Source organism: Neolamprologus multifasciatus, chromosome 9 (genome assembly GCF_963576455.1).
Source record: "Neolamprologus multifasciatus chromosome 9, fNeoMul1.2, whole genome shotgun sequence".
Taxonomy (NCBI): Eukaryota; Metazoa; Chordata; class Actinopteri; order Cichliformes; family Cichlidae; genus Neolamprologus; species Neolamprologus multifasciatus.
The window spans coordinates 7,974,613-8,001,465 of record NC_140447.1 but is presented as its reverse complement, the minus strand read 5'-3'; the positions used below and the strand labels follow the sequence as shown (position 1 = coordinate 8,001,465).

The window sequence follows — 26,853 nt, the reverse complement described above, 5'->3', positions numbered from 1 at the left end:
TTACAATAATTTTAACCCCAAATAAACAAAAAAAGAAAGAAAAGAAATGAAAGACTTCTACCACCGTCTTTGTTTTTGGAATTCCCCATTAATCTCCATTTACCAGAGAATTATTACTCTTCTGTAAAGCTTTCTTCTATTTCTTGAAAGTGGCTATAAAAATCTTTAACTTAAAAGTTATTTTTTCCTATTTTTGTTATTTATACAATTATAAAATATAAAGATAAGAAACAAAAAAATAAAACGATTTGAATTTGATTTTATGTTGAAGGAGCTGTAACCGGAAACGCTCGGTGTGCCATTGTCCGCGATGCTGCTGCATTTTTTATTTATTTTTTTTAGGAGCAGCGGCGGAGGACTGAGGATTTCACTCTTCGCTCGTCCCCTTCATTTAGTCCGCGGTAAAGAGGTCCACCCAGGCAGTGTGCGGATACTGTCTCCCTCTCCAGCTACCGAATATTTGGTTTTAAACATATATACTGCCGACATATTTCTCTGCAGAGAGGAATGAGCAGCAGGATAAATCTCCAGTGACTTTTCGGAGGAGAGAGTGGCCCCCGGTGCCAGCAGGGCAGATAGTTGTTGTCTGCCTGTGCCGCTGCTGCGGGCAGAGGACTACAAACGCTAGCTTACTTCTGCTTATGTCTCCTGTATGAAATAACAGCGCCAAGGTAAACTTCATTCGTTCATTTATTTCCTCCTTTTTCTTCTTTTTTCTTTATTTTTATAAACGTAACCAGCCCGGTTAAGTTTATACTGTCACTGTTACATTTTAATGGCAGGTTTATAAAGTTTGTAACATTTTATTATTTTTCTCATCGCTCACGTTTTTTTTCACTGATACTTGAACCCGTTTGCAATAATCTAATCACAGGCATTGTGCTGTGGTTTAATTTGACATGACAGACATGCAGATTTAAAATGTAAAGATTCTGGCTGTTTATTTTGTGCAATTTTCAAACGATGGAGCATAGTTGTGGTTACTGGCCATGTGTCAGTGTGTTACATTGTCATTAATAGTCAAACTGAAGTGTACTAATGTGTTCGGTGTGCCGGTGTTGTGCCAGAAATCTGATCGTCTTCCAAAAAGTGATTTCCGGTATTTGCAAAAAAGTGATTAAATAAGATTAAAATTAGATAAAATAGTTGTTGGCCTATAATATGCAAAACATGTGCCAAATGTATAATAATAGATGATATCATAATAAATGATATCAATTCATCTTCAGACACAAACAACATTCCTGTCACAAGGTGGAACATGCAATCAGTTTTTGGCAAAGTGACTAAAATGTATTCTATATTTATCTAGTTAAAAAGTATCGTTGGCATTAAAAATGGCTTTTTAAAGATAATTTGCAACAAATAAAACATAATAGTTCTACAAAGATGTTTTAAGTGGCCACAAAGGTCTGAATTAGTTATAATGTAGGTACAATGTCACATAAAGTCATAACTTCCAAAACATTAATTTATTTATGTTATATAGAACCACTTTGTAAATACTGTTGACCTCAGTCTATTTACTAATATATGCAAAAAAACAAACAAACAAACAAATTGCTAAACAGCCTAAAATCAGAGCTATAAGACTTTATAAGTGTTTACTGTCTGCTGCTTGTTGTTGCCCATGCAGTGCGTGATTGATAGGCGGAACAACTTTCATTTATTGATTAACCCCCCACCCCCACCCCACAGTCATTTAAAGGAGAGCTGGAGAGTGAAGGCCTTGTAAATATAGCCCACCACACTGAAACCTCCACTAGATAAAGATCCTAGAAGTTTAATCAGGAAAATGGAGGCAGGAAGAGAGACAAGGATGGAGGGAGTTTGGAGGGGGGAGGGGGTAGAAGGAAATATAAAGGAGGGTGATGGGGCTGGAGGAAGGACAGTAAGGACATAGGGGAGGAATGCTAACTGAGGAGGAGGGTAAATGTAGGACAATGAGGGGAGTTGTAGCCAGTAGCCACCAGCTGAATAGATGTGACCTCAGGTTTCCTGGGGAGCAGCTGCTGGGGGGTGGGGGTGGGGGGCTCCCAGCTGATTTATAATGCCACTTAGACTCAGAGCCACACCCAGGCGTTTCTTCTGGATGTGTGATGTTTCCCATGAACGTGAGTGTGTTCGTTTCTTTGTTGGGGAGTGGCACACATGTTATGTGTGAACTTGTTACACTGAGAGAGATGCGATCAATGTGTGTGTCTGTGTTGCTCTGTGAGACATAAGTGATGAATGTGTACAATTGCCCTCTGCGACACATGCTTCGTGCCGTAGGGGAATATTTCAAGCGGAAAAAGATGTAACGTGGCCCAAATAATTGCCTTTTAAAGCCATTCACCTCAATTGCCTGCACACGTGCCCATCCAACCTACCTTGAGTTTGAAAGTGGGTCAACAACCTGATGAGCTCTGAAACAGCGAGAAATTCACATGCGATCAGCCAGCACCAAACTCCGCAGTCTTTTCTATAACAAGTGCTCTCCAACCTTATGAGATTTAAAAATCCTATAAGAGCAACAATTTCTAAAGAATATAATCACTTTGATTTGTTGCCTTTACTGGGTGCCATTCTCTTAGCGCTCAGTTTTTTGGCACAAATACATTTGTTCACTCATATTTTCACCACATTGAACTCCAGTGCACCTCTAGCCCCTTTTCTTCCCTGTTCTTTTTTTAGACGGGGTGCCTCCTCTTTCTAAAATCAGCCCCGGAAACACCAGGGAGGTATGAAGCGATTAACGCTGACCTCGGCTCTACAAGGTCTGCTGAGAAAATGCAGAATTTGTTCTGCTGCGAGTAAATGACAGCAGACATTTGCAGGGCTGTAAACTCTGTCATTCTTTGTTTATTATTGTGACAGCATGAGTTTTTAACCGGAAGGCTCCGTGAGTTTGTGTAACTCACAAATAGAGGCAGTTTGTGTTTAGCAGGACAGAAAAATTACATGCGCTGTTTGCGCTGGGTTTCTTTGTCAGATAAGCAAATGCAGGGAAATGACAGGAAATGAGAGATGAGACAGCTATGGCGTGCAGTAAACATCCCCAACTGCACTCAAACTTGCGATTTTACAGCATTCCAAGTTTATTCCTTGTAATTTTAAAGAACATACTACGTCTTAGATTGCTGACATCTCACAGAGCAGCACGTTGGTACTTTAACTAATAATTGTTACTGACTGATCTGCAGGCATTTAACATGAGACTCTAAAGGTGTCATTTTAAATGTTAAAGCTCATGACAGTACAATTAGAACTGAACTGAACACCATAGCACGCTAGGAAAGTGTCTTCTCTCTAAAAAAAAAACATGGCACCACAGCTTTGGTTTGCAAATTTGAAGAAACAATAAGGCTTCTGGGACAGTGTCCTTTGAATAGATGAGACCAAAGCAGAGGTGTATGGCTGTAATGCAGAGCACCATGTGGCGAGAACCATTTTTTCAGCACCTTGGAGTCATTGAGCTGACCATGAACGCCTATTTATAACATTTATAAGCTTATTGTATTTTATAACTTTGGGGCCATCTGCCCAAAACCCAAAATTGAAATAAAACTGGGTCCTGAAACACGACAGTGCTTCCAAGAATCTACAATAAAGTGACCGAGTGTTGCAGTTAGGGCTGCCACAAACGATTATTTTGATAGTCGACTAGTCAGATCATGCATCCAATGGATGTACAACGTACAGCTTATTGTACCAGCAGCATCTGCTCTTATAGAACTATCATTAGCTTACAGCTTTAAGTGTTTAAGGTATGTACAAACTAAAAATAAAGACAAGATGAAGATGATAGTTTATTAAATTTTAATGAAGTTTGCAGATTGTTTCGGTGAAGTTTAATAAACTCCTTGCTACCTAAAATATAACGGGACACTGGAGTATATTCTCGAGCATCTCACACTTCTGATAATCAGTTGTCTGCTTGACGTTTATTCAGCTGTGTAAAAACTATAACTTTAATCTCAGCCAAACCGATTTACTCAGGAACAAATAAAACACTAAAAAAAGCCAAACAATATCATTTTTAAGTTATCTAAGTGACTTATATATCATGTTTAACCTGAGTAGCGAAAGACGGCGGTGGGTTTTAAAACGATTTGCCAGGAGTCCGGTGTTCTCACGGGCTCTAGTGAGCCTTGCCCCCGGCTAGCTATCGAGCTAGTGGGTAACAGACGTCTCAGAAAACGTCGGAGCGCTTTTGAAAATATTTGGTGTCTTGATAAACTGGGCAAATATTTGAGGTTTACACAGCTACATTCTCGCCTGAAAAAATGTTAAACGTTTATTTTGTGACCCAGAAAGAATAATAAGAGTAATATTAAAACTAACTAGCTGCCGCCATTGTTGACAACTGAGCAGGGCACTATGGATTCTGGGACACAGCTTTTTCTTCTTCCGGGTTTAACGGCAGCTGGCATCCTTGTACATGCAGTGCTGCCATCTTCTGTTTCAGTCCGTTATTACACTCTTAAATCCTACTACTTATTCCTGCGTCTTTTGGGATCTTACAAAGCTTCAAACGACGCGTCGACTATTAAATTAGTCGACGTAATCGTGACTAGTCGACTAATCGTGGCAGCCCTAGTTGCAGTGGCCCAGTCGAAGTCTAGACGTCAATCCAATTGAAATGCTGCAATTGGACCTAAAGAGAGCTGTGCATGAACAAATACCCGTAAACCTCAATAAACTGTAGCAACTTAGGAAAGAAGGGAGCACCACAGCGATGCCAGAGACTGGCAGAAAACAATTCTTTCAACTTACTGCTGCTGAAGGTACAAGCTATACTTCATTTTTATACAAGCCCTCTAAATTTTGGCTTAAAAAATTTGTTAAATAAATAATGGCACAGTATAATATGTGAAGTCTTTGTCTTTACCTAATTTTAAGACACACTGGAAGGTATGCGCCAGAAGTGTTATTGCTATGCCAAATCAGATATGCAGAGCCATCCACTGTGGTGATCCATTGTGAATAAGGAAGCAGCCAAAAGAAATGTTTAACATAAAACCTTAAAATTAAAAGAGAGTCTACTTTTTTCTACCACAACAGTAGGAGATATTTAGGGGGTGCATTCTATTACAATATAATACGATGGGTAACATTAGAGCAGGGCGATATGACCAAAAATATTTATCATGATATACATTTGAAAATTTGCAATCACGATATAACTGCCGATATACTTGACACTAGACAAAATACTTTACAACTCCACAACTTTATTAGTGCAACCCCCCCCCCCAACATCAATGTATTTTCACTTAAACAAGCAGCTGTTTTTTATGTGCATTAAAGTTATATAAAAATGTAACAGTGCAAATTTCTTGCTGACAGTTTAACCAAAAGGCATTTCCAGTGGAAACTGGCCGACATATCCTCTGCATAACCATGTATAATATCCACAGAAGAAAAAACCACACACACACACACACAACACGGTAATATTATGTTGAAGCACAGTATGTATCACTCCGCGAGGCGCCTGCCTACGATAGCCGTAATGCTCCGACAATCCATCAAGCTGTGCGGGTTTGTAGCTTAGCAAAGTTGTACTGAAACATTTGACAGATATTCCAGCGCCGTGTACATAAAATTGTTTCGAGGTCAGTAAACACAACCAGAATTCATACATAAGGCACACGGGATTATAAGGGGCACTGTCGATTTTCAGAAAAATCAAAGGATCGATTTTAAGTGCGCGGTATTTTCCAAAAAACACGGTAATAACGACAGCCGCTAGCATGCTCTACCAAAAATAGCGCTTTGTTGTGTATCTGACGGACGAAAGCTAAAAAAAGTTACACACCACTGAAGTTGCAACATTTCTTACAAACCAGTTCTGGTTCATCTGTTTCATTCAACGATCCGCTTTCGCCCTTCTCATTCTCCGTCTGTGCGTATGAAAACAAAGGCACTGCGCATGCGCGTTTTACCCATATTCTATTGCGATATTTCATTTTCTTATCGTTGCCCAACATTATACCGGTATTACCATGAATGGTATGATATGGCCCAGCCCTAGGTAACATCTATTAAATGTATTATATACAGAGGTTTTTGCAGGCTCTTAGCTGCAGTCATTAAATAGTAAAACTGCTGACATCAGAATCTGTCTTCATGCTCAAGTCCTCTTTTGAGCAATAATCTCTCCCCATGTGTCTGTCTAAATCACATGTATGCATGAACACATAAAACAGGAACAATTTGAGCTGCGAAGTGTTTACTGCTCCAGTCTCTCCTGGAAGCAGAAGGGGAGGTCCTTCACTTTTAGTGTAAAGTATGAAGCTCTAATGAAAGACATCTGAGTGTCTTTAATGAGCTGTGGTTTCGAGCAGGCTCTCCATAGAAAAACAGTTGAGGTATCCATGGGTGGCCTCATGCAGTGAAACCAAATGTCAAAGTTTCTTTATTACATGTGTCCATCCACATATCTGTAAAAAAACATGTAATCTCAGATCGCTGGTACTGTAGTTTCTTCCCTTTGAGTGTGTTCTCTTTGATTACCACCATGTAGTCTACATTCATAGCCTTGATTAAAATACCTAAACAGCGGCTGAATGTCCAGATGAACAGGATCAACAAAACTTGACTGTTTTTCAATCTGTCTGAGAGAATGACATCATCTGTGATTGAGTCACTACTGGACAACTGCCTCACTCTAGTATTGCAAGTAAGTCACTGACAATCAACTAGCTTCACACCTCCAGAACTAACATGCTGTTATGTAAGTCCTTGATATCACCCAGCTGCTTCCCCAGAGAGGATCTCATGGTTATAGCCAGACATACTCAAGCACCACCTTCTTTGACTGCAGCTGGCAATGTTGGTCCTTTTTCTGTAACAAAGAGAACGTCAATCTCTTGGAATTGCTGCAATTGTCACATCTAGTGCATAAACCTGGAGAATTGACCTATTTCTAGTCAGCAGTTGCCCAGATTACTGACTCTACTGGAGAAATAATGTTTATTCCTGTCTCCATCCCAACAGACAATTCATTAATCATTTCACAGCTGCAAATATTTATGGGAGACTGCTGTCAGCCCAGTTTCTGCTCTGATTTTTGTCGAATTAAAAAATGCTTCAGCTGTCAGTTAATTTCCAGTCGCTCCCTTTGGCTCCAGTGCTGCTGTTGTTTAAAGCAGTTTCCAAGTTTGTTTAGCTTCTTGCACAGTTCTGATTACAGTGATGGACTGGTTTAGGTTTAGATCAGACACGCTACATTCAGAAAGTCAACAAGCTGCTGTTCTGGCAGATCACAACACTTTCACCTCTTTGTAGTAAAGTAGCCTTTTCCTACAAGCTCTCGCTTGTCATTAACTTTCTTTGTTCTCCTATTTCCCACTGAACATCCATATATGTCATGCCTGGCTGGTTTCCAGGCATATTGATGCAGGCTTCCTGTACGTTCTTTAGCTTCCTGTGTTTTAGAGCAGGAAGGACAGAGTCAGCAAAGACAGGGAGTTTGGAAGGGCTTATTGTACAGCTGCTCCCAGCTCCACAGACTGAGCCCAAGGCTCACACTGTCACAGCAAGATAACCCCACAAGATTTCCACAGCCATCCTACAGTTTAGACTGGTGGTTGGTAGTGGTAAAAACTGGACCCTCTTGCCTTGTTTCACTCTGCTTTTATAGGATTGCTGTGAATGGTAAAACAGATGGCTCCTTAAAACGAAACAAAGCTTGTCTTCTGTCAAACAAATCGGCCTTACTTCAACAGCAATTCTTTTTTCAAGAATGCTACAGAATAAAGTGTGTCGTTATTTCTACAGAAACAAGCATTAAATTGGTTATATGTTTGTAGGCTCGAGGGAGATTTGTGATTACCTTTGTGTCAAACCAAAGAGAGATTGGAGAGGCCAGGCAGGGAGGACGAGTCCAAAATAACGTTAGCATTGCACAGCTATTTTCAACACAGGGATAGAGCCCTGAATAGCGATATGGTCTTGGCCCTCCACCAAAGGCTGTGGCTGGGTTTCGATTGTTTCTACTTAGCTACTATGCGAGGACGTGATGTGATGAGATACAAACCCAGTTTGATGTGCATTTTTCTTTTTAAGAAAAAAAGAAACCAGTCCTATGAAAGTGTTATAGATTATCTGAGTGGAAAAGTCCTTCAAATGCAATATCCCTTCTCAGAAGTATATCTTTAGCCTCTGTCACACACAAGCAGAATGTTGGCAGGGCTCAAGAGAGCATGCGTGGCTAAGTGTTTTGTGTGAAAAGCTGCAGCAGAATTTTTAAGGCCAGCAACAGGCTCTCTGTTGAACTGCTGATAAAACTGGTTTTTAGGCTGTAGCTATTATCCTTATTAGTCTATTAAACTATCACACTGTGCATAATTACGGGTCTCTCAGGAAACTATTCTGGAAAATTTTGACATTGCCTGAAACACTTTTTAACAGGATTCCTTATTAACAAAACAGCTAGACTGCTTCTACCGGTATTATGTAAATGAGCTATCACCTTCAATAGCTCAAATGTCAGCAGCTGTTCTTATATAATGGCACATCACTGCTTTAAGCATCAGGAGTGACAGCACACTTTTTTTAAAGGTGCTAGGGTTGTAATGGCAAAAGAAAATTCAAGGTTGGGCTTGCAGTGAAGCAGAAAGTGCATACTGTAAATACACATTTTTTCTTATTTACATACTAAAGAAGATGACTAAAATGCCACTGCCTCTAACTGTTAAGGTTTTTGAAATCATGTGCTCTCTATCTTATACAAATCACATGAGTGCATTTCACTAGCATTTAAAGCTAGCTTATTTGAATGGAATTCAGTGACTGTTGCTGATATATGGACTACTTTTAGCTACAAATAACTCTTTCAACGGCTTTGAATTGACTTATACTTATAAGTCCGATACCAGTACTAACATCTGGTGATTTAAAAGTCAGATATATCAGCTGATACTGTCTCACTGAGTCTGATAATAAATTTTAATATTGTTTTTAGGCACAATAGGTGGATTGCTCATGTACTCTCTTAGGCTCTGCCTGGCTCTGCTTGGATCAGCTTGGATCAGATGCTGCTTGTCATTGTGTTTCAAATGTGCTCCCAACAGGGAAGCTGCAGTGACAAACTATGCAGCATCAATAACATGGTTGCAGGGTGTTTTTCTCCTGTGTCTTCTTTACCATTTGAATCTCTTAATATATAAATGTAGATAAGAAATTATTGTCAAATAGCTAATACTGGCTGTTATAGGTCAGGATCTTAGCAAATCTGCGCATCACTATTATCGATACTGTGTAGTATCGTGATATTTTGTTTGCTAATAATGTATCGATACAGGGACAGCAGAAATCGATATTTTGTTACAAAAAAAGTTTTTGTGGACTGGAACATGCTCTGACTTCAGAGCATGTTGATCCTTTTTCTGAGCAAGAATCCTGACATTCCTTCACTGTCCAAATGTGTTTAACTTTTTTTTTTTGGCAGCAATAAACATGACAGTTTACTTATTTTAGTTTAAGACATGTTTTATTTTAATTAAGTTTAAAACTTTTTCATTTAATGTAAAATTATATTTTGTTTTAATTTACTTTCAAATTCTTCAGTTGCTGAATGGGCTGCATAGTTTTCATAAATTGCATAGTTTAGAATAGCTATAATTGTACCAGATGGTTGCGTTCAGTTAAGTTGGACTAGACTGTAATACAAACCGTTCAGTTTGTCAACAATAAAACTGAAATGAGAGAAAGACTGAGTGTGAGACTTTGATATTAGATAAAATGAATATTGATAAAGTTTACTTTTATGTACAGAATCTGAATATCGCAAAATATTTTTAAAAATTGCAATAATATCGTATCGTGCGTTAAGTATTGTGATAATATCGTATTGTGGGATGTATGGTGATTCCCACCTCTATTATGCCGCTACAGTTTTTATGTTACAGTTACTGGGTAATTGTTGCTTCTGTCAGTTTCCTAGTTAAATATTCAGAATGCATTATATATTACATATTTTACCCATAATCAATGAAAAACTTGTTAGCTGCTCTTAGAACCCCTGGATCGGTTTCTCGCAATGGGAAAATAGAAATGGAAGCTGAATATTGACTGTATGTTTTTTAGACTAAAAATGGGAAAGAAAACTCACTGCTCATCCCGTCTCATGCCTTTCAGCCTCACTCTTCGGGCCAGTTATTTTTAGTGTTTTTTCCATTTCTGGGAGCTGTTTCTCTTGAGGAATCGCACAGAACTAACGTGCTGATGTAGCGTGGAAACTATGACATTTCTCAGCCGCTGTCACCTGGAGTGTTTTACTCTTCTGTGCAAAAATTCACATCGACTACTAAATTGGATTGTCTGCACTTATCAATCCCCTTGAAACAAAGAAGCACCAAAAGATATTGTGTTTTGTCTCATTAGTATTATTTAGGGCACAGAGGCCCTTTTAAGCCAAAAATTGGATGGTGAGTGGGAGCACTTTAAGTATCAGATCCTCGTGGTCTCAGAGAGCAGCCTGATTCATTACTTTTGTCTGCTGTGAGAGGGTCCTCCGGATGATGGTGGGGGTGGATAGAGACACAGGCAGACACTGTTTGGTATTCTCCTTCAGTTCTGTCCGGCGGCTTGTACGTCTCAGAGCTCAGACATGTTCCCCACTCCGCTGTGTTTGAAGGGTATGTGGAGTCAAAGGGGCCACCGGCTTGGCTCCACTCACAGCGGAGGGAGTGAACTGAGCGATTGTGCCGGGTATATGAGGGAGGAGGGAGGCAGCGCAAGGGAGTGCGTTAGGGAAATGAGGGAGAGAAAATGGGAGGGATGGGAGTATAGGATGCCAAAGATATGCCACAGGCAACTCTGGAAACTGAACACATGTTGGAATGCTGGAATTAAATATCAACTAAAAACTCCAAGCCTTCAGTGTCTATGAAACGTATCAGTCTTAAGCTGTGAAGACCTGTTTATAGTCACGTAATTGTCATTACCAATTAAAGTTAATGACAGTAAAAGTACAGTAAAAGTGCAAATGGAGGAGAGAGGATTAGGAGATACATGAACAGAAGCAAAGTCTGTGAAATCCTTTCCTTTGGACTTGAGGCTACCCTTTTTCCTTTGAGCTGTGGACCGCCCTTTCCTGTTTTGCCTTCTTTTCCATTCCCTCTTTTCACAGACTTAGAAGAACAGCCTTTCTGAGGGAACCAAGCACCCGGCCTTTAGCCACAAAGAGAGCTGTGACTCTGAGCAGCAACCAGTTCTTTGCAGCTCCACTGTATGGTTTACCGTGTCTCCCTGTTTCTCTCCCTTGACTCCAGTGGTCATTATTTATGGCAGTGCTTGCTGAAGTAAGTAGTCCTAAGTACTTGCAAATGCAGCTCAGCTTGAAGGGAAGTAAATCCAGTCTTTTAAAGCAGCTCAATTAATTTCTGCACCACAGATTTTCACGAAGGGATTCACCCCCCACTCACCTCAAGCTAATATATGTTAACTTAATGTAAAAAAGAAAAAAAAACAAGTCATAAACAATATGTGCAGATGAGAAAAGTCGTGGAAAAATGGAAAAAGTGGGTTTGTAATCGGGTTTAATCAGGAAAATGGAGGCAGGAAGAGAGACAAGGATGGAGGGAGTTTGTTTATGCATCGTGGGTGTCACAACAGCTCACATTTCCCCAAAGTGCAGTAACAGTGTTATGGGTTACTATCCTGGTCAGGCAATGTTCAGGCTCTCTGGAATGCCTCAGCCCATTTTAGTCACGCACCACAGCGTCTGCCATACATCACTTTCTCTTGCCAACTGATAGAGCCTTCAGAAGCCTACGAAATGCTGGGCTGCCACTAGTCACAGTTCAGGTGTGTGTGAAGAGTTAAATTTCCATGTATGTATGCAGACGTCTGAGTGGGGGGGAGACAGGGAGTTAAAGTAACTGCTCTTTCTGCTGTAGTCAGGGAATTTATCTATATTACCCTTTCCATCTACTCACACATTAAAGTCATTACATTTGTTATGTAATAACACATTACCAAGTTTGATTCATATATTTTTCACAGTAAAAATTAGCAGGTTGTTTGTGAAAGCATACTTCTAGATGCACGGTCTTTTCGAACCTCATGAATTCTGCAAAGTTAGCGCAAAGAGAATTATCGATGATAACGTGTTCTTAGCATTAGTTTGCATGTTCATAAAATCCTGGTGCCTGGAACCAGTTCTCCCACACACCAGTGCAGGATGACGACAGTGTGTTAAAAGCCTGGTTTCCTAGGAACTTATAAATAATAATATGTGCTGCTGTTTATTTGCACAGCTTCTGTCCTTGTAGGTACGCTTTTTACATTTCACCATATCAAAACATGTCCGAGTGAATTCTCAAGCAATTTTATTAATTACAAAAATATGATTTGGTTTCTTCTTACAGCCTAACTGTGTTGTTTCTCATCCTGTAGCAACACCTGACTGATATAAGATTTTTAAGACCAACATCAATATGTTGTGATTTAAAAATCTGATATTCAGATATCCTAGTAAGTAGAGTATATTTATAAAACACAGTTTTCACTAACCATATATATATATATATATATATATATATATATATATATATATATAGCTTCATCTCCTGAACTAAAATCAGACGGGGGTGGGGGGGTGGGGCTATGAATTTAAAATAAAAAAGATTGCTTGGACACTACTAGCATAATGGACAAGTTTTTTGACGGGGCTCCAAGACAAGTTGAAGCATCGCCAAATATGCTTCCAAACCTTCCTTCCAAGTCAAAGACTACAACATAGGATGAAGCATATCTTGCCTTTGGCTTCACCTGCACAACAGCTATCATTCAAAGGTAGGTATCCCCGACAGAATTCGTTTCCCCTGCGTCGGGTACACACGCTGGGCTCTCCAAATCACGGACAAACAGTATCCCATGGTTGTCTATGTTTTAAAACCCATTTTGCACAGAGAGACATTTTTTGAAAAGAGGTAGTGGTTTTACACATACACCCATATGGGTGTGTGTAAAAATCTCTTTCAAAAAACAGAGAAAACAAACCATTATTTTACGCTTGGAGGATGTGTTTTTGCAGGGGGGGGGCATTTTATTGTAAAACAAAGGGGGGCCTAAAAAACCACTGCACTAACATTATGCCAACTAATGTTAGCTGTGATCTAGAAATCACATTTTCCCTTTCATAAACAATTTCAGTTTGTTTGAGTTTTGTCCGAAAGTGTCTGAAACCAACAATATAATTTCTACTTCAAAGACAGTTTCAGTAACACTGGCTTACTGACAGGAAAAGTTCATGATATCCTCAAGAATGCACCTCAGTATCGCTGTCATTGGACAGACAAGTTAGCTTTGCTGATTCATTGACTCATACCAAACTCCTTTCATAAACTTTTTCAGCCTCCAGCTATTAGACATGGATACAAGCTGAGATATACTGTAGACCAGAGCTTCCCAAAGTGCCCCCCTAGGGGGGGCGCGGTATGAAAAGGGGAAAAAAAACGCTTGGACACTGCTAAGCCAAAGACTAGAAAATATGGTGAAGCATATTTTCCCTTTGGTTTCACCTACACATGAGCCGAGGTAGGTCTTCCCTGCAGAATTGGTTTTCCCTTCGTCGGGAGCAGCGCTGGGCTTGGACAAATCACGGACAAACAGTATCCCACAGTTGTTTGTTTTTAAACCCATTTTGCACAGAGAGGCATTTTTTGAAAAGTGTATTGATAGCAATGTTGAATATTATTACACATTATCACATCGTGATGCCTCTGCCTTTGTAAATGGAGCGACAGTAACTGCGTGTGTGTATGTAAGCGTGTAAAACCTGCAGATAGTCAGATTAACAGTATTTTGTCTCTAGCTGAAAAAAGGCACATACCTTTGACGTTGCGTGACGAACTCTGTATTTCTCGTCCACACGTAAACGCAAAAAGAGTTTTAAGAAATCTCAGTTTTTGGTGATTCGAAACGCCGTTTACGTGTGGACGAAAGGTCCAAACGCATAGAAACAGCTGCGTTTTCAAAAATACCCGTGTAGGTGTGAATGCAGCATAAAAGAGTTAGTAGTTTATTTTCTTACTACCTGTAATTTATTGCAGATTACTTGTATTTGCTTAATTGTTTACTAAATGTTTGAGGTGTGAAAGAAACCGCAATGGAGCAAAATTTACCTGTTAAATTTTCATTTTTCAGCAGTTATGCATGCAGACACCAATAGACCAGATGGCTAATATCAGCTGATAAATTGGTCTGATTGCATTCTACGCTGAATTTTATAATTTATGAATTGCATAAACTGCATTTGTGAAATCCAAACAGACAAATTACAGTTGAGTTTAAACATTCATGCTTGCTATAATAAACAGCTTTCCACCAAGTATGTCCTACCTTATCAGTGGTGGGTTTTTGTTTTCGAAGTAATAGTTTTTCTACCTTTTTATTTTACTAAAACATATAACAGTGTGTGAGGAAAAGCACCTGGAAATATTGACTAGTTATTTAGTTGATTTAGAAGTCTGGGAAGTCTGGGAAGTCTGACGCTTCTGGATGACCTGTTCCTGAACCTTCCTTGGGCTGCTCTCAGTCTTCAGCTCTATATCCTACTGTAGTTATTTACTAAGCATTCCTCTGTACAGCTGCAAAGCTTCATGGGATTGAAGACAGCATGGTTATTTTTCTAACTTGACACCTGAAAAGAGTCTTATCGCCATTGTTTTTATTTGACTAACTGCAAACAAGAAACATACACAGAAATATCACGTTTGTGAACCTCTTTGATTTTAAGATCAGGATTTTCACCTGAGTCACTTCTTTACCCTGTATACTGACTACACATAAACCAATCATTCGCAACATTTAAAGCTGGGGTCATAGATCTGTATTCTACCATAGAAGATGCTATGGGATCTTTTTATTCTATTAAATGTCCAGCTCCAACACCAACTGGAACAGCGGTCCCCACCCCCCGGGCCTTGGACCGGTACCGGGCCGCGAGAGTTGAGGGTCAGGTGTGAAATGTGTGGTTTTCAGGGTTTTTATCAGTTTTCAGCGTTATTTTGTTATCGTTTTTATGTTTACTCGGTTTTCCTGGGTCTTTTCACGTGTGTTATGAATACATTTTCTTTTTTTCGGTACCGGTACTAGTTTTATTTTGTTGTATTTATCCGCGACACCTTAAAGGCCGGTCCATGAAAATATTGTCGGGCATAAACCGGTCCGTGGCGCAAAAAAGGTTGGGGACCGCTGAACTAGAACACGCTGCCCATGCCCAGCAGTGCCAAGCCAGCTGATCTAATCCGGGGGGCTGTAGACAGGCCGTCTGTCCCTCTGTGTCTGGATAAACGGACTCGCACACACACATTCACACAAGTGCTTAGGAATGCATCAGTCAACACAGTGAACACTGAACATCAGAGCTTCCTTTAGCACAGAGTGAGGGAATGTGGTCTTTTATTGCAGCCTCCATGAATAGCCAGCAGCAGCCAGTAGTCTAAATAAGTTAAAATCAAAGTTTTGTGACTTCACCGCTGTCTGTCTGTCAGTCTCTAATTTGGATCCTTGACCTGTAGTGTGGTAGACTTCTAGATTCTGAGAATATTTTAGCAATGACTCACCATCAGTTTTATGGTCAGATGGAGTGTTGGGTATACCTTCCACATGTTTTAGATTCAACATGATCTGATCCTTTGCTGGCTGGTGGTTGGTTGGCAGTTCTGTGGAGGAGCTTTCTCAGCTGCGGCTGAGTAGGTCTGCCAGTAAGAGGTGCTGCGAATCTTAAAGAACGCCAGCACTAACTATATCTTAATATAATCATCGGTTATGCAGAATTTATAGTGACACAGAGACATAAAAACGAAACACTGTGAAAACGTAAAATACATAAAAATAAAGCCTGTAAACTCGAACTCAGCTGTTTTAGCTAGGCTATGAGCTCGTGCCTACTTATTTGTGCATTAGCATATTTGTTGCTAAAATAAGTTGTTGAGCATTTTAGCAGCTTTGAGCTATCTGTGATAAATATGTCCACACACAGCAACTAGCCAGGCTGACCAAATGGCCTGCAGTCAGACAGGGATCAATGTACACGACGACAGAGGGGATGACTCTAGGAAGCTTATGCTATTTACAGTAAAAGGAATTGTGGGAAAGAAATAAATAATAGGTACAGTCCAAGCTAAGGATGAGTTGATGTAATCGCGTGTGCGTGCGTGAGTGAAAGTGGTTTGATTTAAATGAGCGGCCTGTTACCCTATGACCATCTGAGAATAGCCAAGCACGCTATAACGGGATAATTTATTACCTCCAATTATAATCAAGCTATTTGCAGGTTTAATCTGTCATCTCTTGGACACTCGTTCTCACTCTTGTGGACCTTTTTATCCGTGGATATTATTAATTCAGACACTCAGGCCACCAAGCACACCAGATCCTGTTATCGTAAATAAAGGCAGAGTCAAAATGGCATTGTGCTTTTCAAAACAGCAGTCGCTCTGTTTATGTCAAGACCAGAACACCTTGATGTATATATTTTTCCCCTTGTGTGTTTTTCAGATGGACCTGAAGGTGATCTTGATATCTCTGTTGTTAGGAGTCTTTTGCTACTGTAATCCTCAGAAAGGTAAGATTTTCCTCTTGATATTTCCGTAGCATCCTTCATTTGTCCCAATTACATCACTTTGTTGATGTCAGCTCGTATAGTAAACATGCAGTTCATTTTGATGAGTCCCACTGTGGCGAGGGAGGGTTAATGGTTAATGATGTCGCTGAGCAGAGCTCCACTTCAGCATCAGGGCATAGAGGATAATGGAAAAAATGGAATTATCCGTCTCTGTCTCCCATTACCATTGAGACGCAGAGTGTTGCAGAGGAACCGATTTGTAAGCGCGCAGGCGGGGGCTTAACAAGACTGCTTATTTTGCAGCGACTGCGCTATACCTCTCCTCCCTCTGACTCTGCTCTCTCGTCTCTCTTTGTTTTCCATCTAGAGGGGAACGAGTGCATCAGTGCCAATGCCAAACACTGTGGGGAATGCATCCAGGCTGGAGCCAAATGTGGCTGGTGTGAACAGGAAGTACGTGAACTGAAGTGTTCAGCTGTTTTCACTGCTGCGGAAGCCATTTTTATGTTTTATGTTAGGCTTATACTCTTTGTTATCTTTGAAACATCGATAGATTCGTCAATTCCCAAAGAGAAGGGTGGCATTTTTAGCAATCTTTTTTATCAATGATATACAGAGGAGCAGTGTTGGTCAAGTTACTTGAAAAAAGTAATCAGTAACTGATTACTGATTACTTCCCCAAAAAAGTAATCCCATTACGTTACTGATTACTTATTTTCAAAAGTAATTAAAAAGTAATTATTACTTAGTTACTTAGTTACTTTTTAAAAACACAATGTACAACCTGAATAGGTGATAAAGCGATAGATCTTTCAGCCCAATTCTGCTTTTTCTGCATAATCCATCATACAAAATGTAATCAAATAGAAAAGTCTCTTTTTTTTAACTTGTTTTATTAGTTTTAATCTTTTAACTTCATGCATCAAGTAAAAATTAAATTATATGCACCATTCTCTGACTTGAAGAAATTCGTTTAACATTTAAACCTATTTTCTGCACATTCCAGCACATAAAATAAAATATTTTTTGTGTTTACACTCAGTCTTTCAAATAGATACAAGTAAAACACAGCAGAAAATAAATAAAGTCAAAGACTAGCGGTCCTGTTGCTCTATTTTCACCTGTAAAGCAGGAGTGGGGTAGGCGGAGGTTTACCCTGGTGCAGGTGTGCTGCAGCGGTCAGTGAATCCGCGAGTTTCTCTGTGAATTTCCCATTACGTCATAGCGCACTCGGAGCTTGTTTAGGGGTTTTTTTCGCTGGAAAAAGAAGTTTTCTTCCCACGCACAACGGACACTAATGTTTTTGTCACTTTTTATGGAATCAAACTCAAAGTAAGGTCAGTACTTCCACGCTTTAAACGCTGCACACTCATACTCTCTCCCGTACTTGATATATTATCCATTGTTGATCTGCACACAGCTGTTGTCACGAACGTCGCACTCGCTTACGTCACTGTCATGAGACATACTCGCAAAAAAATCACGGTTTTAGTAACGCAGTAACGCAGCGTTCCTACAGGAAAGTAACGGTAATCTAATTACCGTTTTTGCGATAGTAATCCCTTACTTTACTCGTTACTTTAAAAAAGTAATCAGATTACAGTACAAGTAACGCGTTACTGCCCATCTCTGCAGAGGAGCAAGAAGCCAGTATTTTACACTCATCCAATTTACAAAGACTGCTCCTACCTAGGAGCGCAGGGTAGGCTGTAGTCTGTTATACTTTTCTAGTCTCCACTCTAGCTGAGATTCCTCCAAAGTGATCATTTGGCTTGTTGTACATTGTAGAACATCCTTGTTTACACATAACAAAGATGCCTACATATGAACAGATTTTAACTTGTTAAACTGACAGACTGCTCCTTTAATTCTCTCTGTGCTGCTGCTCTTAGGACTTCCTCAAACAGGGTGAAGCCTTGTCAACCCGTTGTGATGAGGTAGAGTCTTTAAAAGACAGGGGCTGTAATGATTCGCAAATTCAGAATCCAACCGGCAAGAAGTGGATCCTCACAAACAAGCGTGTGACCAATCGCAAAAAGGTTTCTGGGGTCGAAACCATTAAACCAAAGCCAGAGGAAATCACTCAGATCCAGCCCCAGAAACTCAGACTCAACCTTCGATCTGGTGAGAACACATTTTATACTCTCACTGGAAGTGCATCCAGGCTGGAGCAACCTCGGTTTCATTTAAACTTAAATGTAATCCCTTTATGTAGGTCAGCCCCAGTCTTTTGACTTGAAGTTCAAACGAGCTGAAGATTATCCCATTGACCTGTACTACTTGATGGACCTGTCCTACTCAATGAAGGATGATCTGGAGAATGTCAAGAACCTGGGAACCAGTCTCATGTTGGAGATGAAAAAGATCACCAGTGACTTTCATATAGGTGAGGATTATCAATAACACCTGTTTAATTTTCTCACTATAAAATGTAGTTACACAAGTAAAGAAAGACTTTTATAACTGCACACATTTGTAGCCCCCCTCGAAATTATAAAAATAAATAGATAGACAGTTTAGAGGTATACTCTTAAAGCAATTTAGAGGTTGGATGAAGTTCTTTTCAATTCAATTCAATTCTCATTTAAAAACAAGCAAAAAAACAAAAAACAAATCATATACAGGATTAAAAGATAATCAGGCCGTTGTGCCTCACACCTAACCCCATAGTTACAGACATACGCATTGTCAAAGCAAACATCTAGTTTAGTTTAGTTTAAAATTTATTTTGCAGGTTTTGGTTCGTTTGTGGAGAAGACGGTCATGCCTTACATCAGCACCACTCCATCCAAGCTGCTAAACCCGTGCACAGGAGACCAGAACTGCACCAGCCCCTTCAGCTACAAGAATGTCTTGAGTCTGACCAGTGACGGCAATATGTTCAACTCTCTGGTGGGCAAGCAGCAAATCTCAGGAAACCTGGACTCTCCAGAGGGGGGCTTTGACGCCATCATGCAAGTGGCTGTTTGCGGGGTAAGCATCAAGAAAAGGAAAGTGATCCTGTGGGGAAATTTTCACTCTCAAGTAATTTTCCAGTCATTATGGGGCTTGCTTGGAGGGATATAGTGCCAGTAAAAGTGTTTAGATGTAGTGTCAAAAAGGTATTTTATGAGCGCTTGGTGTTTACAAGGAGATTTGTGGATGTAGTCAAAGGTTCATGTGTCACATATTAAGCTGTTCTGGTAATTCCTTAATATATTTTCTTTTTTATTTATCAGAAGGAAATTGGCTGGAGGAATGTTACGCGTCTGCTGGTGTTCTCCACTGATGCCGGTTTCCACTTTGCTGGAGATGGCAAACTGGGAGGCATTGTACTGCCTAATGATGGAAAATGTCACTTGGAGGACAATGTGTACACAATGAGCCACTATTATGTAAGCAGTTCCTTTGTGCTTTGATTGTTTTGTACAGGTTAGCTGTGTTGATTTTGTAAATATGGCTTTTTCTCTTCCGTGGTCTTTTTAAGGATTATCCCTCAATTGCTCACCTGGTGCAGAAGCTAAGCGACAACAACATTCAGACTATCTTTGCAGTCACAGAGGAGTTTCAGCCTGTGTACCAAGTTAGTTCTTCTTCTTGTTATCCCTGTGATCTCATTCACATCTGTCTTTATTGTCATTTTTTAAGCATGCATGTGTTTGTCCAGTGCAACAAAAACATCTGCAAAAAGCTTAGCCATCTGCTAAGTGAAGACTACCATCCCCTTGAAGTTCTCATTATTTCTTGCTAACAAGCTGTTGCTTTTTAGGCCCACCTTTCGAAGTGTGAACACCCATCAAAGCAATAGTTGAAATTTGTGTGATCAGAATCTGCAATAAAATGGTTAAAATATTATTTTTGTGGGCTGTAGTGTAAGTTGAAACAACTTGTGTCTCTTTCTGGGGCCACGAGATTAATAGAGTTCTGAAGTTTTGCTCTGAACATGCCTCTTCCTCCACAGGAACTGAAGAATCTGATACCAAAGTCTGCAGTGGGTACACTGTCTGCCAACTCCAGCAATGTAATCAACCTCATCATAGACGCTTACAATGTAAGTACATTGTTGAGATTTTTTGCTGTAAGCATAATGTTATAAAACTTTGATCAAGTTATCATTTCCTCATATGAACTCTGTTAAAATCTTGTAGCGATTACTGAGCTGGAACCTTTTTTGTACTTGTATTCTCATTTAACCTACAGCCATGCCTTTGTGTGTTGTACTCTGTCAAAGCAAAGCTACCAGATGACATTCCAAAGCAGGAAAAAAACCTTCATGTTGTTATGTTTTTGGCTTTTGGCAGTCTCTCTCATCTGAAGTTATTCTAGACAACAGCAAGCTCCCAGAGGGAGTGGAGATAGAGTACAAATCGCAGTGTAAGAACGGAGTGGTTAACGACAAGGACGATGGACGAAAGTGCTCCAATATCTCAATTGGAGATGAGGTGGGAAATACAGAATGGCTTCTTGTTGTTGCTGTTCACAGTTCATATTTTCTACTTCGGTTTTCACACCATTCTTCTCTCATTTAGGCTTTCTTTCTTATTCCATTATTCAGGTCAACTTTAACATCACTGTGACATCTAAGGGCTGTCCAAATGAAGGCAAGAGTGAGACCATCAAGATAAAGCCCCTGGGATTCACAGAGGAGGTGGAGATTATCCTCAACTTCATCTGTGACTGTCAATGCCAGAATAACGATGTTGTTAAAAAAAGCGAAAAGTGCTCCTTAAATGGGACCTTTGAGTGTGGAGCGTGCAGGTAAGCCTTTAATTCAAAAGATATTTTGCTGAAAAATGCCATCGTTCACTTCTCGCCTTCGCATGTACTTGGACTTCTTTTTAAATGCATCCTAACCTCCCCTTTATTGTCTCAGGTGTTTTGAAGGCCGTGTGGGTAGAAATTGCGAATGCAGCAGCAACGACATGGCTACAGACGACATGGATCAGACCTGCCGTAAAGACAACAGCACGGACATCTGCAGCAACAACGGAGAATGCGTGTGCGGCACATGCGAGTGCAAGAAGAGACCCAACCCAGAGGAAAGGTACAGCGGCCAGTTCTGCGAGTGTGACAACTTCAACTGTGACCGCTCTGGAAACAAACTGTGTGGAGGTGAGTGTGTCAATGTTACAGATTATATCTGTGGCTTCATTTAAGTGTTTAGGCCATTTACAGTATTTAATCACAATTTTCCTTTTTTAACTTTTTTCCTTAGGGAATGGACGATGTGTGTGCAGGGAGTGTATCTGCGACCCCATGTGGAGCGGTAGAGCCTGTGACTGTTCTCTGGACAACAGCACATGTTTGGCCACCAACAAGCAGATCTGTAACGGCAGAGGAAGATGTGAGTGTGGCGTTTGCAAGTGCACAGACCCCAAGTTCCAGGGTCCCACATGTGAAACGTGCCCTACCTGTCCAGGAGTCTGCGCTGAACACAAGTAAGTCTGATGTGTAGAAATAGTTCTGGTTTTGCATATATTTCATAGATGATAAGTTGTGTAAAATGTAAATAAAACCAGCATGCAATGATTTGCAAGTCTCACAAACCCATATTTTATTTACTATAGAAAAGCAAAATATGTCTGATGTTTAAAAAAATATACTTATAAATAGGGATGGGTATCATTTAGGTTTTATCCGATACCGGTGCCAAACCAGTACTTTTGAAACGGTGCCGGTGCTTAAACGGTGCTCAAACTGGTGCTTAAAGAATGGAAAACACAAAATTGGTCCAAAAACCTCTCATGTTCAGCTGTTTTTTTGTAAAAAGATAACAATGTTGGCTTTTTCTGCAGCTATGGGGCATATATGGTATCACTCTTGGCTGGAAGCAGTGCTTAAACAATGGAAAAAACACAAACTTTGTCCAAAAACCTCTCATGTTTAACTGTTTTCCACTTTTTCTGTGGTCATTTTAGCCTTTTTGGCCAGGGTGAAGGGGGTATCTGCCGTCAAACAAGAAGACAGCCGCATGTAGCTATGATGGTGTTTGCTAGTTCACCTTACATGCATTAATGTAATAACATGGTTAGCCTACTCAACGTAAATTACACACGGACAACATTAAGCTACTCACGCAGAGAAGAACGGCTGCTGCTGTATCATCATCCGTCATCATTTCTGCTACACTGGCAGGGCTAGGGGCCAGGACTCTACTCTTCAGGTTTTTGGGGGATGTTGCTAACTCCGGGTCCAATAACAGGCACCACACCCGCAGTAGATGTGCTCGATGTGAGGTCTCCCAGCAAGCTAACAAATACGGCGCATTTAAAAAAAATTAAATTAAATTAAAAAAACGCTATCCGTCGCCAGATGTTTCATCGGATTCGAGGTGTTACCTCCTTTGACAGTATCACAGTATCAGCTTAAAGCACTTGTTGCAGGCTGCTGAGTTTGCATATTTTGCTGTGAAGTACAGCCAGACTTTTGACCGCTTTGCCTTGGGCATTTTTAATCTGTAGCTCTGCTCTAAAAGAACGTACGTACCTGGACCCGCCTACTATCCTTGGAAACGTAAAATGATTGGCTAGAATTCAAAGTGTATGACATCCAGGAAAAAAAAAGCACCGAAATAAAGCACCGAAATGTGTGCTGCTTTTCGGTCTGGTTACTACCGTTTATGTCAGAACCGGTGCCATCATGGCACCGGATACCGGTACCCATCCCTAGTTATAAATCACAAGGCATCACAAGGTAATTAAAGACTCAATTGGGAGTGCTGACAAGATACTGTAGTGATTGGTGCAGATATCTACAGCTTTACTACGGCTGTGAGTGCATGCTCACTGAAATTATTGCAAACCTCTACTGTGTGCATGCATTAAAATAATAGAGTGATTGGCCTGTGTGTTCCTGTTCAGCTGCTGAACACTTCTCTTTAAGTGTCATGTTTGCTCTCATAATGTCTCTGTACTATGCAAGTACATGTACGTAAATCAGCTTTGAGTAAAATCTGACTGCATATCCACTGCAAATAAGAACTTAGTAATAGCTGATGTGTCATATATTCATTGCTAATAATAACGTGTCAACATATAACAAAAAAAAAAGAAAATTATCAAAAATCTAAATAAAATAAAGAAATAAGGCTACGTTAACTGACTCCATGACAACAAGGAGGTAGATGGGCTGTTTGCTAACAACACTCCTTGTCCTTTCCAGATTGTGCGTCCAGTGCCGGGCGTTTGGCACCGGTGAGAAGATGAAAACATGCAAAGAGGAGTGCAGCTACTTTAACCTGATTACAGTGAAGGACAGGAACAAGCTGCCGCAGCCCAATGACTACCCTTACCCCGTGATGCACTGCAAGGAGAGGGATGCCAATGACTGCTGGTTCTACTATACCTACGCTGTCAACGACACGGAAAGGGAAGTCCATGTGGTCGACAAGCTGGGTAAGGAAAGGGCTGGGCTCACTGGGAACAGGGTGTGGAAGGTTTCTGTTACAGAAAAAGCTAATTACAGGGGCCGTGGTGGTTGGCTTACAAAAATAGAGCTTTTGTTTACTCACATATAGCTGTGTGATGGTATGTTACTCCCATGGTGTTTTTGCTGCACTGCGATTTCAAGCTGCCTGCTGAACCCTGCTCTTTTTCAGACTGCCCCTCCGGTCCTGACATCATCCCCATTGTGGCCGGCGTGGTCGCAGGCATTGTCCTCATTGGCTTAGCCCTGCTGCTGATCTGGAAGCTGCTGATGATCATCCACGACAGAAGAGAGTTCGCCAAGTTTGAAAAGGAGAAGATGAACGCCAAATGGGACACGGTGAGTGCCTGGAACAGGAAGTGGCTCTGTGAAAGACGAGCAGCAATATTTTTGATTGTTTTAGTTTTGGTTTTTTTGGATGAGGTTAGTAAGTTAAATGTGGAAAACAGGTGTCGGTTGGCCGCTTAGCAACAGCAGCCGCTGTCAGAGAATTAAGTTGCGAAGATCATTTGTTGTTTTTTAGCAACGGATGAGATTTGCAGACTTTTTGAAATCATTATGAAGTATCTTGTTCTCACTCTCCACCGTCCCACAGCTGCACACACAGACTGTATTTGTTGCTTTTGAGCGGAGCTCAAAATAAAGAGGGAAAAATGTTGAAGACTGTGTGGACTTTTTTGGGAATGTTATGCACTCTGAGCATACCTCCCCTCCCTGCTTCTTCCACATCATCTGCCAATATCTATATAACAAAAATCTGGATTTCAGCGTAATTCCATGTGCAGTAATATTCCCCCATCTAGTGGCAGGAGTTTGTCAAACCTGCAGTGAATAATGGGGTTGATGGTGCAGATGTCTCTAATCAGCAGCAGTAAAGCTGCTCTGCATTTTGGGGTCTTTCTTATTCCCACAGGCAGCGCGGCCTAAAGCTCCACATCCCTGTAATTTTGAAAAATAAGAGTGCATGTAACCCTGCTCCCTGACAAGATAAAAGGAAGACGTCTGTGTCAAATATCATACCCAGATGCTTTGTTTGATTTGTTTTTATCTTCATCCTATAATTTTTAGGTATCTATCATCAGTTATGATCTATTTATATATATATGTTGTGTATATTGACATGATACAGTTGTATTTAAGCTGGAATAACACTTTAATACATTTAGTACGGGTCTTTAGGTGCAATTGACAACGAAAATAAACATCACAGGTGCCCTTCATGTTTTTTTGTAAATGTTTTAATCTGATGGCAAGTTCTTTTTATCCTTTTATTTGAGAGGTGGGAAACTGCCAGACAGGGAGGGGAGGATTAAATGCTTGAGCACCTTCAGCTTAACCAAAAGCAAAAAGACAAGAAAGACTGCAAGTGAACAAGTGAATAATAGATGAGCTATGTTAGGAAAAATGCTTTGGTGGCTCATTGCTTAATAAGAGCTTCCAGCTAAATTCCTTCTATTTCACATTTTCTTCTGTCACCGCACCTGATTCCTGCTTTTTCATTTTATCTCGCCTTTTGTATTTTTTTCTCTCCTGTACTGTCACTCTTTGTTTCCTCATTCATCTCTGCCCTGTGCTCATCTGCACCCATAGCAAGAGAACCCCATATACAAGAGTCCCATCAATCAGTTCCAGAACCCAAACTATGGACGTAAAGCTGCTGTTCTTTAAGTTTGTATTTCTTTTACTTTCCACTTGGTTTTCCCTGCACGGGCTGTTTATGTGTGTGCTGTGATCTCTCTCTCTCACCTGTCTTTTTAAAGACCTACAGACTCTGCAGCTATATTAAGAGTAGATTAATGAAGACTGCATGAACAGGCTGTGACAAGCAAAGTTGCTTGGTGATTTTTACCTTCTGGTGTTTAGTATGTGGTCACAAAAGCATGTCTGTTTGCTAAGTGTGATACAACAAAAACTGACATCTAAATTCTGTGAATATCCCAAGTTGTTGTATGTTTAATCATAACCGGTGTTTTTGGAAGAATAACACACACACACACACACACACAAACATGCATGGTTTGATTGTGTTTTAGAATTTGACCAAATTTCAACTTTTCTTTTCCAGGGTGAAAATCCAATCTACAAAAGCGCCGTGACGACTGTGGTCAATCCCAAATATGAAGGCAAATGTTAGCTCCACAGTTCAGCTCTGCTATCAAGTATCCGACAGCCGCAGCCTTTACCGTAGCTTTGAGTTCTGACAGGAGCGTGCGGAGGAATTTATGTGCATTTTCTTTTCCTATTTGCTTTATCATTACAGTGTATACATTTGCCCACTGCATCAGTATTTTTACTAACACTTGATGATATGATTTTTATGCATTTGTTGTATTTTAGATGTACAGTATGTGTATATACTTTTAAGTTGCGTATTAGTTCTCCTGCCGCTGGACTGGTACGGGCAGAGGGCTTTTTTTTTAGCAACACAGCGTAGACGCCATGGATAATATAACACGTGCACAACACTTCTTCAGCTTCTGTCCGTCTCTACTCGTCTGTCTCTGTCTGCACTGACCTCCTGTGAGTTTCTGTATGTTTGCTGACAGGGCCTGAGTTTAATATGTAAATTCTTGGCCATATCAGGACAGTATGCCGGTGTGTATATATCGAAAACAACTGCAATAGGAAGTACTGAGTAATGTTGAGCATTCGACTTAGATTAGGCTATTGCACAGTCTATTATGCAGTATATATTATATTGAGTGCAGCGTAAGAACATCTAGTGATTCAAATATCATTAAAGGGAATGTATACCACTTGTTCAGGTTTTGAAAATGTGGTGGTAATGAACAATCAATGGAGTTTTATTACTATAAAATAAATTACTGCTTAACTAATGAGATATGATTGTATATGGTAAATGAAGTAACTTTAACACTCAT

The 26,853-nt window shown here is 40.2% G+C and overlaps 1 protein-coding gene and 1 long non-coding RNA gene across 3 annotated transcripts in view; one reads left to right on the top strand and one right to left on the bottom strand.

Annotated features, from left to right (window-relative positions):
- LOC146510968 (uncharacterized) overlaps nucleotides 1-26,853 on the bottom strand; it is a 395,415-nt gene that overhangs the window by 274,458 nt on the left and 94,104 nt on the right. The gene's annotated exons all lie outside the window — the stretch shown is intronic.
- Nucleotides 338-26,853, top strand: itgb1a (integrin, beta 1a). Of its 2 annotated transcripts, XM_085172918.1 has the most exons (17): nucleotides 338-671; nucleotides 16,501-16,567; nucleotides 16,935-17,020; nucleotides 18,460-18,691; nucleotides 18,783-18,953; nucleotides 19,302-19,540; nucleotides 19,786-19,941; nucleotides 20,034-20,129; nucleotides 20,508-20,597; nucleotides 20,848-20,988; nucleotides 21,102-21,304; nucleotides 21,420-21,658; nucleotides 21,762-21,984; nucleotides 23,708-23,940; nucleotides 24,144-24,310; nucleotides 25,562-25,639; nucleotides 26,037-26,853. In XM_085172918.1, exons 2-16 carry the CDS (start codon nucleotides 16,501-16,503, stop codon nucleotides 25,637-25,639), a joined length of 2,421 nt encoding a protein of 806 aa, XP_085029044.1. In that variant the 5' UTR covers nucleotides 338-671; the 3' UTR covers nucleotides 26,037-26,853. The 2 variants fall into 2 exon arrangements, with proteins under 2 accessions (XP_085029044.1, XP_085029045.1); XM_085172919.1 differs by lacking the exon at nucleotides 25,562-25,639 and having other exon boundaries at nucleotides 339-671.

Bases quoted from the DNA above. Each gene is read 5' to 3' on its own strand.
- itgb1a (XM_085172918.1), top strand. From the start codon at position 16,501: ATGGACCTGAAGGTGATCTTGATATCTCTGTTGTTAGGAGTCTTTTGC. The intron at 17,021-18,459 runs GTACGTGAACTG...TGCTGCTCTTAG, and splicing joins GTGGCTGGTGTGAACAGGAA to GACTTCCTCAAACAGGGTGA. The intron at 18,692-18,782 runs GTGAGAACACAT...CCCTTTATGTAG, and splicing joins CAGACTCAACCTTCGATCTG to GTCAGCCCCAGTCTTTTGAC.